The sequence below is a fragment of the Sabethes cyaneus genome, chromosome 3 (genome assembly GCF_943734655.1).
Source record: "Sabethes cyaneus chromosome 3, idSabCyanKW18_F2, whole genome shotgun sequence".
Taxonomy (NCBI): Eukaryota; Metazoa; Arthropoda; class Insecta; order Diptera; family Culicidae; genus Sabethes; species Sabethes cyaneus.
In genome coordinates this window covers 116,146,292-116,161,734 of record NC_071355.1, presented here as the reverse complement: position 1 = coordinate 116,161,734, position 15,443 = coordinate 116,146,292, and the positions used below count along the sequence as shown (strand labels likewise).

The 15,443-nt window shown below is 39.8% G+C and overlaps 1 protein-coding gene across 1 annotated transcript in view; it reads left to right on the top strand.

The window, feature by feature from the left end:
* The window catches only part of LOC128744654 (AP-3 complex subunit beta-2), a 61,713-nt gene extending 47,850 nt beyond the window's left edge, over positions 1-13,863 (top strand). Inside the window, exons 3-4 of the mRNA XM_053841811.1 lie at positions 11,300-11,888; positions 11,944-13,863. Coding sequence (XP_053697786.1) covers positions 11,300-11,888; positions 11,944-13,802 — 2,448 coding nt within the window. The 3' untranslated portion in view covers positions 13,803-13,863. The remainder of the gene's footprint in view (positions 1-11,299; positions 11,889-11,943) is intronic.
* The last annotated feature ends 1,580 nt before the right edge of the window (positions 13,864-15,443 follow it).

Genomic DNA, 15,443 nt, shown 5'->3' with positions numbered 1-15,443 from the left:
TCTCCTTTCAGTGGGAAAATCCAGTGGGGAAGTGGGCGGTGGACCAAACACCGGCTGCTATGCCAACAAAAGTTTATTCCTCTTATTCTAAATCTTCGGCTTATTGCTACTGCTGCGATGTGAACGGTTGGACGATTGAAAATGAAATGGGGTGATTTTCTCTGGGTGGGCGGCAGCAGTGTATGCTGCTGGGTGCGGGTTTTACTTTCGGCTGGAGACGGAATATCCTCCCCGGTTGAAGGATCCGCGGTTCTCTGGACATCGCCGGCTTTTCAACTAACTCGTTGTCTTCGATAGGCAGGATGGATACCTTGTTGATTAGACGACGATACTTGCAGCTCTTGGAGAATACATCGACTGCACAAACAAGTCCATCGTCACCAGGGTAGACTGCTACGATGCGTCCCAATTTCCAGTTGAGGGGTGGTTGGTTCCGGTCATGAAGCAGAACGATCATGCCCTCGCGAACATTGAGCATCTCTCGTTGGTTCTTCTTTCGGGGTTGCAGGGTGTGCAGGGTGATAATCTCTGCTCCAAGCACTCCAAAAATGTTCACAAAGGAGTTGAAGATGTTGCGAGCACGTCAAACGGGAAACATTGACGTCTTCTAAGGAGAGCTCAGCTGGAGCGGTGAGTGGTCGCCCGATGAGGTAGTCAGCCGGAGTGATAACTCGTGGATCCGCCGGGTCATTCGAGATGGCGAATAAAGGGCGGGAATTCAAGACGGTCTCGATTTGAGCCATGACAGTCGAAAGCTCCTCAAATGTCAGCTTCACATTACCGACGACACGCTTCAGATGTGTTTTACAGGATTTCACGGCCGCCGAACTTCGGTGCGACTGGCGGGATGAAGTCCTACTCGATTGCACGGCTGCGACAGAAGAATTCGATGGCGTTCACAGCCTGCTGATTTTGGAACTGTTGGTATAGGCTGTTCAATTCATGATTCGCACCTCGGAAGTTGGTGGCGTTGTTCGAGTGCAATTCATGAATCATTCCAAGGCGAGCAATTAATCTTCTTAGAGATGCCAGGAAAGCATCGGTGCTCAAATCAGAGACGACTTCTAGATGCACAGCCTTAGTTGCCATGCAGACGAAGACTGCTACGTACGCCTTAATCAGCGTTGGACGACGTGACCCTTGTTTAATCCAGAAGGGGCCGGCGTAATCCACACCGGTTATGGCGAATGGGAGCGATGGCATCACTCTCGACGCTGGCAGGTTTCCCATTAGTTGATTGGGTGTCGTAGGATTGGTTCGGAAGCACTTAACGCATCGACGGGTGATGAAATGGATGATGGATCGACCTTTCGGGAGCCAGTACTTTTGGCAAAGAGCATTCAGCAAACCTGTTTGCTCGACGTGAAGCAGTTCGCCGTGCATCTGCTGAATGAAACGATGAATCACCGGATCCTTATCCGATAAGATAATTTGATGGCGACTTTCAAATGGTAGTTGCGATCGGTCAAGTCGGCCACCAACACGGAGCAAACCGTTGCACAGTGGTCCCATTGGTATCAGAACACGCGTTTTTTTAATTGTGCCGAAATGCTTCATGGTTAAGTATGTTCAGATAAACTTCTCAGTGTTAAAAGCTCTTTCATATGGCATGAACGATTATTTGATTAATCCCCCTAAAAGTAAGATAAAAAATTTATTTTTTGAACAGTAAAAGATACAGCAAAACAAAGTTTTACAAAATTTTTGATAAGATTATTATAAAGAACTTTGCCAAAGAAAGTAACCTTCTAGCTAGTATAGTTTTAAAGATAAAGAGCAATTTTTGTGGAGACTTTACGAAAATCAATTTTTTAACCACAGTTCTTTCTACAGTATTTATTCGCATTTGACATGTTCGGCAAAGATTTTGTAACTGTCAAATTGCATACTTTTTTAGAATATAGTAACTTGCTATCGTCAATATTTGCGGAGAAAATTAAAGTTTTCATTTAATAATTATACAATTTTCAACAGCAATAACTCTCAAACATGCAAATATATTTAAGCCAAAATGCAAAACAAATTAGCTTGACCCTATGTATCCCTCTACCAAAACACTCGCATTGAAAATTGTTACTCGGTTGAATTTAACTATGGCGTAGTGTAAAAACTGTGTTATCCCGATCAAGTAAGTGTGCAAAATAAATAATGAAAATGTGTAATCCAAACAGCATGGATTGTTTGTAGAGATTCAGAAATTTTCAAATTCGTTTTCGGTTGAAATTTAATTACTGCAGTTCGAGGTGTACGAATTTCGAAGTGTATTTGAAGATTCTTCATCCTCACCAGAGCTGCAAAAATTCAAAACCATACTGTTGAAATGCGCCAAAATGAATTAGTTACGAAATCAGCAACCTATGATTCGTGCTACCTGATAAATGAATTAAGGGCGCTATCGTGAACGCCGCCGTCCAGTATGTGAACTTTGTTTTTCCTTTAGCGATTGTGGCAGTCAACTCACACATGATATCACTGAGTCTGAACGTTAAAGAAAATCATTTTCATTTCAACTAAATGATTTTTTCCGGGAGCGGCTATGCGTATCAAGAGTGTTCATAAAAGTGCTTATAATATAATTTACATTGTGTATTCAATCATGAATGGTTAGTTCAGACGCTATTAGAATTTCATTTTTTTAGGTATATGCAGCAAGATTTTTTGTTTAGTTGTACAATTATTGTGATTAGAATTAAAGTGTTAAGTAAAAAATCTTAAAACTAAATTCTTGCTTACATAGGCACAATGTGTGTTAACTGCCTGTGTGTCTAGAGGCGTTACTGAAAAAAATCATTTCATTTGTTGAATGCTGATTTTTTTGATAACTGAAAGTAGCTCACTAGACTGCGTAGGGAAAGTAAAACGCGCGCAAATTCAAAATCAGCCTTTGGATATGTAGGTATCAAATATCTCCGAGTGCTATGATTTGATGTTGGTGTTACAATACAGGGAATATAATGAACTGATATTTTCCTTTTTTCAAACTCATTATTTTCTGTCAACTGTTTTCAGCCCTGATCCTCACTATCGCTATTATTGTGCATATCATATGTACTGACCAACAGTTGCAGTACATCTTTGGAGGACATGGCGTTTTTGTTATTTGGTAGTTCCCTCATGCTAGAAATTACCGGATCAGAAGATTCTAACAGACGGCAGAAGATCCAGGGTGGCAACTCAATCTGTGATTTCAAATTCCTGGTTTTCCTGGTCGATTTTAAAAAAATTCCTGGCTTTCAAATATAACACAAAATTAGCATCAAGAATGGAAAAATACAAGTTTTTTTGTATTGAATATTATGCTGGAAAGTTTGCCGGGTTATCTATTCCCTTTTCCTTTGTTTCTAGAGTAAAGATAAAAATTTATATATGCTGCACTGACTAGGATTGAAACCGGCGGTGAGTCTTCTCTAGCAAAATTTTCTTATGAAAATGCGTCGGCTACTTCAGCTAAAGGTAAACATTATGAGAAAAACCTGCGAAAAAAGCAAAATCGGACAAGATACTTTTTCTCGTTCCGGTCTGTCTTTTACCGGTCCCACCGTAACCCGCATTAGCCAGATATACGGTTGCAATATTTCTAAGAAGTGTATGTAGCTCGTGATTCATAAAACGTTCCCGCCACTCTCCGCTTTCAGTTTGTACTCCGCCAAATATCATCCGCAGAATCTTCCGGTCAAACACGACAAGAGCGCGTATTTCCGCTGTGAACGACGTCACAGCTTCAAGTCTGTAAAGAACTACCGGGTAAATAAGGGTTTCGTACATTGTCAGCTTCGTACAGCGGTGTATGCTGCTTCTTGATCGTAGCGTTTTGCGAAGGGCAAAGCAGGTCGAATTTCCTACTTGAATGCGCCAATTAATTAAGAATATTGCGCAACAAAAGAAATGTGCAATATACAGTGAAGCTGTTCAGAAAATCTTCAGTGAAAGTTGACGGAGTACTCTAGAGAAATGTGAGAACAAACCACGGAAGAAGGTTCGGTTGCAAATACAAACTGGAATAGAAATAACTTTCTGATTACTTAGAATAGCCTGTTGACAAGGCTGAGCCAATTCTACGGGCACCAATCATCGCTTCGAACGTCTCTGCCTGATCTAAAAAGTAAATATACGCTGTAGTTATGCGATGAGTAATTCATGAAGAATGAAGAAATTGTTGCAGTGGCAGAACCAGTCTAGGCTGCTGTCGAATTGCTGTACCGGAAAAATTGTAAACTCTACAACTCTAGAGCTGCTCTCGGAACACCTCGCACACGGCACAACTGCTGTGTTGTTTACTGTATTGGTAGAATTTCAGAGAAAGTTCGTATACTTAAATTAATTCGTTTTATAATTAATCGCACTATTCGTGATTTAAAAACAGATGACTTTGTAATATTCTTCAAGGCATCAAGAATGTTTTGCTAGTAAAATTCTGTAAGGTACTTCCTTTTTGCGAGGACACTGAATAAAAATTCTCTGCCTTCGCAAGTTTTTTCATTAGAATTTATTTATTAACATTTGTTTTCGTTTGAGACGACATGATAAATTCTCTTCGCGATCTAAAACTTTTTTTTATGAACTAGTCAATTAGTTATGCCGAAAGAAATTGAGTACCATTGATTATAAAAAGATCGTCTTCAAATCATAAAATTTTTAAATGTAGCTTTCGATTATTAACTTTTATCGGTTTTCATCAATACCGAAAATCCGGTTTTCGAAATACCCCCGGTATTGGCATTTCTATTCAAGAGTGCAGGTTTTCTTTTATTAAAATGTTTTTGTGACGTTTACTTTCCCCCATCCAAACCCTCCCATTCCTCCTGATCCTTTTCCCTTCCCAGCAGGTAAGTGATGAGGCAAAAGCGGCGAGGTACAAATATCCAAAATAAATATGAAGAACGTGCCACCCGAGCCAAAAATTCGGAAACATTTTGAGGATTGAAACCACCCGTTTCCATAAGTTAACTTAATCTAGTACGATAAACTACTTTAAAGAGAAATTTCGTACTTATTTAAAATTTAAATCATTCTGTAACTCGAATTGAAAGCTTACTATTCAATTTTGTAAAATTAAGAGTTGCGGAATGTAGCCACAGATACTTTACAGACCATTGCTCAACAAATTGTCTTGCCAGTTGGCTCAATGGGCAAGAAAGGTTAGCAGCTTGTAGCTCCAAATACTGGAACTAATCGAGTTCCAAGGGGCTTACGAGGCTCGGAGCGAATAAACAATAAAAGTGATCGTACCCTGATCACAAACACAACTAAAACCAAGATTGAGTGTGCACGACTAAGACAGCAACCCATCAACGATGCACCAAGCTGGAAAAGGCTATTAAGAAGTTCTGTTAACGGGACAAAAGAGCCAGAGTCAACTAACTAGTTGAAGAGGGTCACTACCAGCAGACATATTCACTTATTGCAGAAATTTTTGCTACCTTAGTGGTGTTAGCACCAATGCGAGGATGTCGTCACGGGCAGAGCTGTCTGATTACCTATCGACCGTCCGACCGACCGAGACAAGCTTAACCGTTGAGCTAAACATTTAAAAAACTCTTCCGAGTCTCAAATTCCGCAGACTAGAAAAATCAGCAGTGCGTGATGTATCGACCATGTCAACCTGGAGGTGCCATTGTTAATTGAAATTGAATATATGAAGTCTTGTAAAGCACCAGGAATAGTCTGCATTTCAACCGAGATGCTGAAAACTTGCCCAGTATTGTCATCGCAAATGTTGCATCAGCTCTTCGGCAATATCTGCAAAACTGCAACATTTCCGGTGGATTGGATACAAGGCGTTTCAGTAAGTCACCAAGAAACAGAACCTATCTGAATGCGAGAACAAGGGCGGCGTCAGGTTTTTCTGTATCGCTCTTGTAGTACTCCGAAAGGTGATTTTTGAGCGAATCCAGGAGAAAATCCGCGCTACTCTCCGGCAGCAGCAAGCTGGATTCCGTGCCGGCCGATCGTGTGTGGATCAGATCACGACACTCAGTATAATATTCAAACCATAGCAAATCATCGAAATCCATGACTGCCTTCTTTTAGAGCTTCTTGATTTCGAAAAGCATTTGACCGACTAAATCACAAACACATCTCGGCGTATGCGGAAGGCGTAGAGAAGTTCCTGATATGCTATATGCTCATCGACGCTCAATATGAGGCGGTTTCGTGCAAATCGCTGCACGATGACCTTCTGTGGGGCCCTATAAGGGTTGCTACAGGAGTGAGACAGGGTTACATACCGTTCCTCGTTGTTATGAATAAAATTTTAATTGCCAATGATAGCAAATCTAACCGAGGATTACCCTGAAACTCTTTGACAATGGAGTAATTAAATTACCTCGAGCCGTCCGACGACATTTACTTGCTCTCCCAATGGCAATATCATATGCAGAGAAATTTAAATGGTCTGTGCTACAACTCCAGGTCTTTGCGACTATAGTCCACGTCGCAAAGACCAAGTCAGTGGGAGTGAACAATAACAATTCCCCCAATTTCACAGTAGAGGTTCAGGAGGTGGAAGATTTTGGTAGCCAGACAACCCCACACGATGGTGCCAAGACCGATATACAAATCAGAATGACTAGCGACGATTTTTTGGATCTTACTTTGGAACGTTTGGTGCTCAAATCAGATCGGTGACAACTGCAGGTCTTCGTTAATCGTTGCCTGAATACATTATTCGGGCTTGATGGCCTAACACTCGATCGTTGATATCACCAGCGCCAGATAGAAACAGAGATTTGGAAACGTAGGTAGAGGTGGATCTGACATATTTTGAGAAGAGAATCGAACGAAATCTGCAGGAAACCTGGATTCAACTGTAATCCACAGGGAGAGCAGAAGAGGCAAACCTAGAGGCTAATGGTGGGCTACACCGTCAACGTCAGTCAACTGATTCAGACTATTGACGCAAATCTCTCCTGGCGACAGATGAAAGCCAGGGCATATGACCATCGACAGTTGGGAAAGCAGACTTTTTGGTTTTGTCGAACCAGCGGACATGACCACACAAGTAATTAAGCAACCAGCAAGCATCTAATTTTTTTTCCTGGTTTTGGGTGAAAATTCCTGGTTTTTTCCCGGTTTTTCCTGGTGTAAAAAAATTCCTGGTCTTTTCCTGGTTTTCCTGGTTGAGTTGCCACCCTGAAGATCCGTATTTGTAGCCATTCTGGAGATCTTCCTTGTGTGATGAGTTCGGAACTGTTGTGTGTCCTTGTCCACCATTGTCATAACCAGCTCGGAACCACTACCATTCTACCTTCACATTCAATGGATGTAGGATGAATTTTTGCGATTTGCTGGCCTATGTTAATTTTTTCTTGCAACGTTAGTGCAGTCGTTTCCTTTGCAAACTGAAGATGCAACGGCCGGCAATACCTGGTCGAAGACGATCTAATTAGGCTAATTCAAAGAAACATATCTGGTCGAAGATGAATGTGGATTTAGAAATATATTCTTTCCATTTGTTGCTTCTTTCATGGGAACAATTGATGTGACACAAAGGCTTGAGTTGGAGGTCGTGCCATCATCATCAATGAATGTTTGCTTATACTCGCTAAGAACTGCGGTTCCATCTTCCATCGCAATCGTACTTTACGAAAAAAGTTACTGTCTTCAGTTCTTCATCAGAAAACGTGCTTAGTGATGCAGCTTTCGAGCTGATAATACTTGACGAGGTCTGATATGCACAGTAACAGCGATAGTGAGGATGAAGTATCTTCAAATACACTTCGAAATTTGTACACCTCGAACTGCAGTAATTAAATTTCATGCAAAAACGAATTTTGAAAATCTTTTTCTGAATCTCTACAAATAATCCATGCTGCTTGGATTACACATTTTCATTATTTATTTTGCACACTTACTTGATCGGAATAACACGATTTTTACACTACGCCATATTAAATTCAACCGAGTAACAATTTTCAATGCGAGTGTTTTGGTAGAGAAATACCCAGGGTCAAGCTAATTTGTTTTGGATTTTGTAGTATTTTTTTTGTAGTTTCACATGGGTAATAAATGGCTTAAATATATTTGCATTAATATTTTTTTGAAACGATGGTTCTACAATTGATGAAGGGACGGTAGGGGAAAGAAATGAAGATTTTTTTGGTGAAGGAGGGGAAGAGCGGAAAGGAAGGGAGCGGGAACCGGATTCGAACCCACAATCTCAGGTTATAATCTCAGATTACAGCTTGGTTCGACTCATGCACCTTCCAGCATTGGACAAAAGGTATTAGTCAAAATGACTACTTGTCAAGCATAGCTATCAATACCCTCCCCCCCTTCCTTTCCGCTCTTCCCCTCCTTCACCAAAAAAATCTTCATTTCTTTCCCCTACCGTCCCTTCATCAATTGTAGAACCATCGTTTCAAAAAAATATTAATATATATGTATGACCGCATTTCAAGGTCAAGACTAAAAACTTGCGATTAGTCTATATTTGCATGTTTGGGAGTTATTGCTGTTGAAAATTGTATAATTTTTAAACGAAAACTTTAATTTTCTCCGCAAATATTGACGATAGCAAGTTACTATATTCTAGAAAAGTATGTAATTTGATTGTTAGAAAATCTTTGCCGAATATGTCAAATGCGTATAAATACTGTAGAAAGAACTGTGGTTAAAAAATTGATTTTCGTAGTCTCCACAAAAATTGTTCTTTATCTTTAAAACTATAATAGCTAGAAGGTTACTTTTTTTGACAAAGTTCTTTATAATAATCTTATCAAAAATTTTGTAGAACTTTGTTTTGCTGTGTCTTTTACTGTTCAAAAAATAAATTTTTTATCTTACTTTTAGGGGGATTAATCAAATAATCGTTCATGCCATATGAAAGAGCTTTTAACACTGAGAAATTTATCTGAACATACTTAACCAGTATAATCAACCATTTCGGCGCAATTAAAAAAACGCGTGTTCTGATACCAATGGGACCACTGTGCGTTGGTGTAGATGGGACGAAGATTTCCTAACCTCTTGCATGGTGCGTTGTCAAGGACTCGTTTGATTTCGCCAGCAAAGTGTGCATGCTGCACGACGTGCATGATGGTTTCTGTTGCACGGCGAAGCTCATGGACGGTCAGATGGGGTCTTAGTTCTCGGGCAGCTGGATTCTGCTTACGGCAATTATTAGCAAACCGACGAATGTAGCCAACAATTCGTTGTAGCTTGCAGAAATTGCTGTAATTGGAGAAGAATGAAGGCATATCCATTCTTACATCGGAGATGGCGACGGCAGATTTCAGTTCCGGTAGCGCTTCCTCAGGTATCTCGTCCGGAATAGCCACTTCGTAGCACACCACTTCAAGGTAACTCGGACTATGCCACCAGAGGGTGTTGGTTGCCAAATCTTCGGGAAGCTGTCCGCGAGAGATGACATCGGCTGGATTCTGTTGGAATGGGACCTGTTTCCACCGGAACTTGTCTGAGTGCTGCTGGATCACAGCTACTCGATTTCGCACGAACAGCTACAACTGGTTGAGGGGTTTCTTCAGCCAGGCCAAGACAATCGTACGGTCACTCCACAGCACAACTTCCTGAACCGGCATATCCGGGGCTGGCAGTACTTTCGTCAGTAAACGGGTCAACAGGAGGGCGGCGCACAATTCTTTCCGTGGTATGGTGAGCTCACTCAGAGGGGCCAGTTTGGATTTATTGGTGAAAAGACGAGGCCTTGCCGAACCATCGGCAAACAGGGTCCGTAAATAGGTACATGCTCCGTATGCCGCTGTGGAGGCATTCGAAAAACCATGCAGCTCGTAGGCGACTACATTGTTCAAAATCACACACCAAGGGATCCCAATGTCACGAAAATGCATAAGTGAAAGTTAAAGGTTTTGCCACTGCTTGGTAATAATTTCATCCACCGGATCGTCCCAGTTGATTCTGCGCGAGGAGTTTCGCCAAAACAATAACCACAATAAGTCCAAGAGAGTCGAAGTATTTGGCGATTTCGGAGTACATCGTACGTTTCGTTGGTGGTGGTTTCACAGGTGGATTCGGATGATAGGCGATCTTCAATGTATCGGCGGTTGGGTCCTAACGTAGGCCTAACACCTTTATGGTTTCGTTCACTCCTTGCTCCTCCGGAGTCATCGTCTCTCGTTCATCCATAGGAGTTTCTTCAACTGCTCTTTTGCCACGATAGCATCTACCACCGAGGTAGCTCCTGACAGTACGACGTCCATATAGGTCTCCTCCTTCATCATACAAGCGGCGATCAACAAGTTCTCATCATCTTCCTTGACGAGCTGTACCAAACACCTGGTTGCTTGATAGGGGGCCGATGTGGTACCGTACCCAGTAAACCATTTGGTTAGTATATCTCGATTGCAACTGAGATATACGAAATCATATCTGAACGAAAAAGTTATATTTCACGCCATATAAGAACATATATGTACCAAAGTGGAGGCGAGATACGTGCGAAAGCTTTGACAATTATTTGTAATTCTATTTTGCGTAGTTTTTATAACACGCAACTAAATACTACTGAATATATGATTAAGATATAATAACGGGCGGTATCAGGATTGGTAATGTGCGACTGTATTAGTGGTTTGTGTGCGTCGTGAAAAATTTTTCGCGGCGAAATACGTATACGCGAAGTGTGCGTGCGGTAAATGCCAGTAATCTCTATAATACGTAGTAGTGCTTCATAAGCTATGTACATTACAGCAAAAATTAGACTGCAAAAATGAAATACTGCGGGAAAATAATGGTGTCCCAAATTTATGCATGCACCCAACATTCATTTTTCTTAAATAGTAGGGGTATAGATTACACTCAAGTACTTTTTTTACACGGTTTAGTTTTTTGAGTATTAAGAACGGGGTAACTTAGAGACCATTCATTTATTTCTCAATACTTTTGGGAGTAGCTCGACATTCCTCACGTAGATTGTAAATAGTTCCTTAGCTGCACCGTTTTCGAGTAATCGAAAAAAACAAACCGTGTAAAAAAAGACTTGAGTGTACCGGGTAATAAGCGCTTGATTAACTGTCATTCAACAGAAATGTTTGTTGGGTATATCTGGCATCTGCTTACGACCTTTTGAAAAGTTGGTGCCGAATTATAAAGCTTGTTATTCATTTGTGTGTCTTAATTATTTTACACACTGGTTATGCTAAACGCTTTCTGTTAGTTGCCTTCCTCATTTCAAAACCAGTAGATGCTAACAATAATATAAACCACAAATCATAATTAAACTATTTTTCAGACAATTACTGAAGACCTTATCGTTGGTGTTGGTCCCACATCACTATCTACAGCAAAAAATTTACTTTCTAATGCGCTAATGTCGTTTCAGGATTTTATTGACATCAACGAAAATAATAAACCGTTTTATGATGATTCCTCGTCAGGGTCAGAGAAGCAAATGAACTTGATACCTCCGCGAAAAAATTATTGTTTGGATATAGATCATCGACTGCTATTACGGCAAGCTAAACCACTGTTACAAAGTCGTAATGCTTCCGTGGTTATGTCTGTTGCTCAATTGTACCATCACATCGCCCCTAAAGATGAAGTAACGGTTGTTGCGAAGGCTTTGATTAGACTATTAAGAAGCCACAAAGAAGTGCAAAGTATTGTATTGACTTGCATTGTTTCAATGTCCGCCAAGAGAAAGACTATCTTCGAACCGTATTTAAAGTCATTTTTTGTAAGAACCTGTGATCAAACGCATATTAAGTTACTTAAGTTGGACATCCTAACAAATCTAGCTTCTGAGAGAAATATTTCAAATATTTTACAAGAATTCAAAACTTACATAAGCAGCAACGACAAGGAGTTTGTAGCACATACTATTCAAGCCATTGGGAGGTGTGCCACTTCCATATCAGAAGTTACTGATACATGTTTGAATGGACTAGTTTTTCTGTTGTCAAACAAAGATGGTAATATATATAATAAACTATGCTTCTCTTTCTGATTAATTATGATTGTTTGCAGAAAATGTTGTCGCTGAAAGTGTGGTCGTAATAAAAAAGCTGCTGCAAACACAAACAGATGATCATTTTGACATAATAATTCAAATGGCAAAACTTCTTGATTTTATACACGTTCCAGCAGCGCGTGCGTCAATTCTCTGGCTTATTGGAGAATATAATCAAAAAGTACCCCAAATTGCCCCGGACGTGTTGCGTAAATTGGCCAAATGTTTTGTCAGCGAAAACGATGTCGTTAAGCAACAGATTTTAAACCTGGCTGTCAAACTATATCTCACTGATCCAAAGCCGACAGAATTACTTAGACAATATGTGTTTAATTTAGCTAGATATGATCAGAACTATGATATCCGAGACAGAGCTAGGTTTTTGAAACAATTTTTTCTGTCGACTGGTGAACAACAGACATTCATGTCACAAAGCGCTCGAAACGTTTTTCTTACGGTTAAACAAGCGCCCACGCTTAGTAATAGATATGAAGTTGGCAGTCAATTTCAACTTGGTTCTCTTTCTCATTATTTAAATATCAAAGCTAACGGTTACCAGGATTTGCCGTCCTTTCCACAGATTGCACCGGATAATTCAGTTCGTAATGTAGAATTGTCATTACAATATAGACAATTGATTCATTCTACGGAAACGGAAAATAAACCACATTTAACCGATGATTTGTATGAAAAGAGGCAAGCCAAAGAAAAATTATTTTATATGGAATCGGACTCCGATACCAGTACTTCTTCAAATAGCTCATCGGAATCTAGCTCAAACTCGAGTTCGAGTAGTGATCATCAGTACAACGACATGCAAAACATGGTAAACGATGCATTAGAATCTTCCTTGCCAAATTCAAGAAGTGAAAGTGAGGATAGCAATAACAGTGAATGCAGTAGCAGTAATAGTAATTCTGAAGTTTACGATAACCCGTCAAGTCATGATCATTATAATTTTGTTGAATGCACCCAAAAATGCAGAAAAACTGTCAAATGCACAGAAGCAGGAACGAAAAACTTTTCTATGCCAAATGTGGAAACCTTGCAACAAGATAACTTAGATTTGCTTCTAAACATGAATGATATTCCACCAGTGGGGCCTGTCATGACACCCTCACTCGATGTCTCCACACCATCTAAAGAAACCATTTTGGGTAATCTTGGACATGCTGTGATTGACCCTAATTATATACCTGTCAAATCTAATGAATTACTAAACAAAGTAAACGGGTTTGGCCTTGAAATCAGCTATCGTTTTATTCGCTCTCCTCATATTTTCTCTACTAAAATGATTTCTGTTGAGCTTGTTTTTACTAACCGTGGAAACATGGAGCTTACTGATATTCTTATTGGAAAAAAGAGTCTGCAAGCGGGAATGCATTTAAAGGAGTTTCCTCCGATTCAGGTGTTAAATCCGAAACAATCAAGAACATGTATTTTAGGGTTGGATTGTAATGATTCCACACAACCTGCTAACTTCGAAATTATATCTAGTAGTGGCACTAGTTGTGTGACTCTTAAAGCTCCAATTGGTGAGCTTATTCAGTCAGTGATACTTCCAGAATCTCTTTTTGTTAGAGAACGTGCCAAACTGAGGGGAATGACTGAACATTCCAGTTCATTCCAATTGAATAAAACTCTCAGAGAAGGATTACTACATGAACGCATTTTTGAAGTGATTAACGTGGCCAACATTCAATGCAGTGAAAAAGGTCGTTCATATTTTGCCGGTCAAACGATAAGCTCTAAAAGCCTTGTGTTGATAGTGTTACAGGTAGAAGAAAGTCATACATGTACTCTTACGGTTAATTGTGACAAAATGGTTATAGGATCTATGCTTTTTAATGAAATAAAAACAGCAATTAAACAATAAATATTGTTCTATTTCAAGTATATGTTTCATCTGAGTTTTTTTTTGTAGCTTAACAGCGTGTCGATGACACTGGGCGAGGGTAGCCGGCAAGCTAACAAGCTGTTAATAGTGAAACTTGCGGACTTTCGGGCAGTTTTCTAAATGAACAAAATACGCGTCGTACTCGGTTAACGTTCTAATCACGAATGCTTAGTTTGTTTTCAGCTATTGCATAGATTTGCTGAACGGCTACAGCTTATGTTTACTATGTAATTCCCCCGAAGGGGTTTGGGTCGACTGATGGGATTTTTATGATTGGAAAGGTATATCACAATATCTTCCCTCTACTACTACTACTTATTAACATTCATTAAACCGATCGAAATTCATTCTTATAAACTATACAAACTTGTAATTTTCAGAACTCAAGTATTTTACTTGAAATAAACAAAATTTTTATCGACCTTCTTCTTAAAAACTCTAGAGGATCTTCTTAAACTTTCAGTAGGATGTCTTCCAGAGACTCCTAAATCACTACAATCATTCGAACGAAATACTTTAGGGTGTATTTCACTTCTGACTGGCGGTGGCATCTCGAATACGGGTGGAAATCCACAGAACAGCACTCGTTCGCTAATTGCACGAATGAGGCGATGCGATTAGCGAATTTCGTTTTTTAATTAATGAAATTCAGCGAGTGAATTTTAAGTAAAACAAATAAAACCGCCCAGTTAGCTTCGATGTATGATGCTGGTCTAACAAGTACAGCCTGAAATCGTTAATTGGGCCACGACTGCACTCTAGCTGATTCGCTAATTGGGCCGACTGACAGTTGTTAGAAATTTCTAAATTCGAAAATTCCATACAATTTTGACATTCAAGTTGTCACATATCCCAATTAGCAAACACCCAATTAACGAACCGCCAAATTAACGAACCACCAATTAACGAAACTTTGCTGTAGCTGTATACCAAATCATCATACCGTCAATTGACAGATAGTGGCGCCCTTGTTTACATTTTGGAAAATTTTCCTTTTCGTTTATAGCGAATGTAGCGTGTGTTTTAACATTTTAAAGGCATAATGGCGTTTTAAATTTATCCTAATGCTGTTTAAAACAACAAACTTGCCGTTTAACAGCTGAAACTTTTTTGGAGTCTGCGGTCTGTTTGTAAACAAGGGCGCCAGTATCTGCCAGATGACGTCACCTTGATTTGGTCTATATAGTTACTATTAGAGTGACTATATACAGAGTGGCGACAATGTCAAAATTGGAATGATAATTATCTGTCAGTGTCATTCCAATCGAGCAGACAACCTATCCAACGCGTATGCAGGAAAGAGAAAGAAAAACCTAGGATAAACCGCATTGCATACATTTGGGATGACTTGGCGCCACTCTGTATATAGTCACTCTAGTTACTATATATATATAGTTCGGCGGATAGAAAACCAGGCGAATTGGCATCCCTGATTTATGAAATTAAATTTGAAATTATGGTGAAATGTGCAGGTTTTTACGAAAAATAATCACTGGCGGGTGTTGAAAATGACTAGTTCTATGAAAATAAAGTGTGTTTTTTTTAACATTACTCCTGCATTTTGGATTTTGAAAAGCTTTTGGCTCCGCTTTTGACGTTTATTTGGCTCCCGATTTTCTA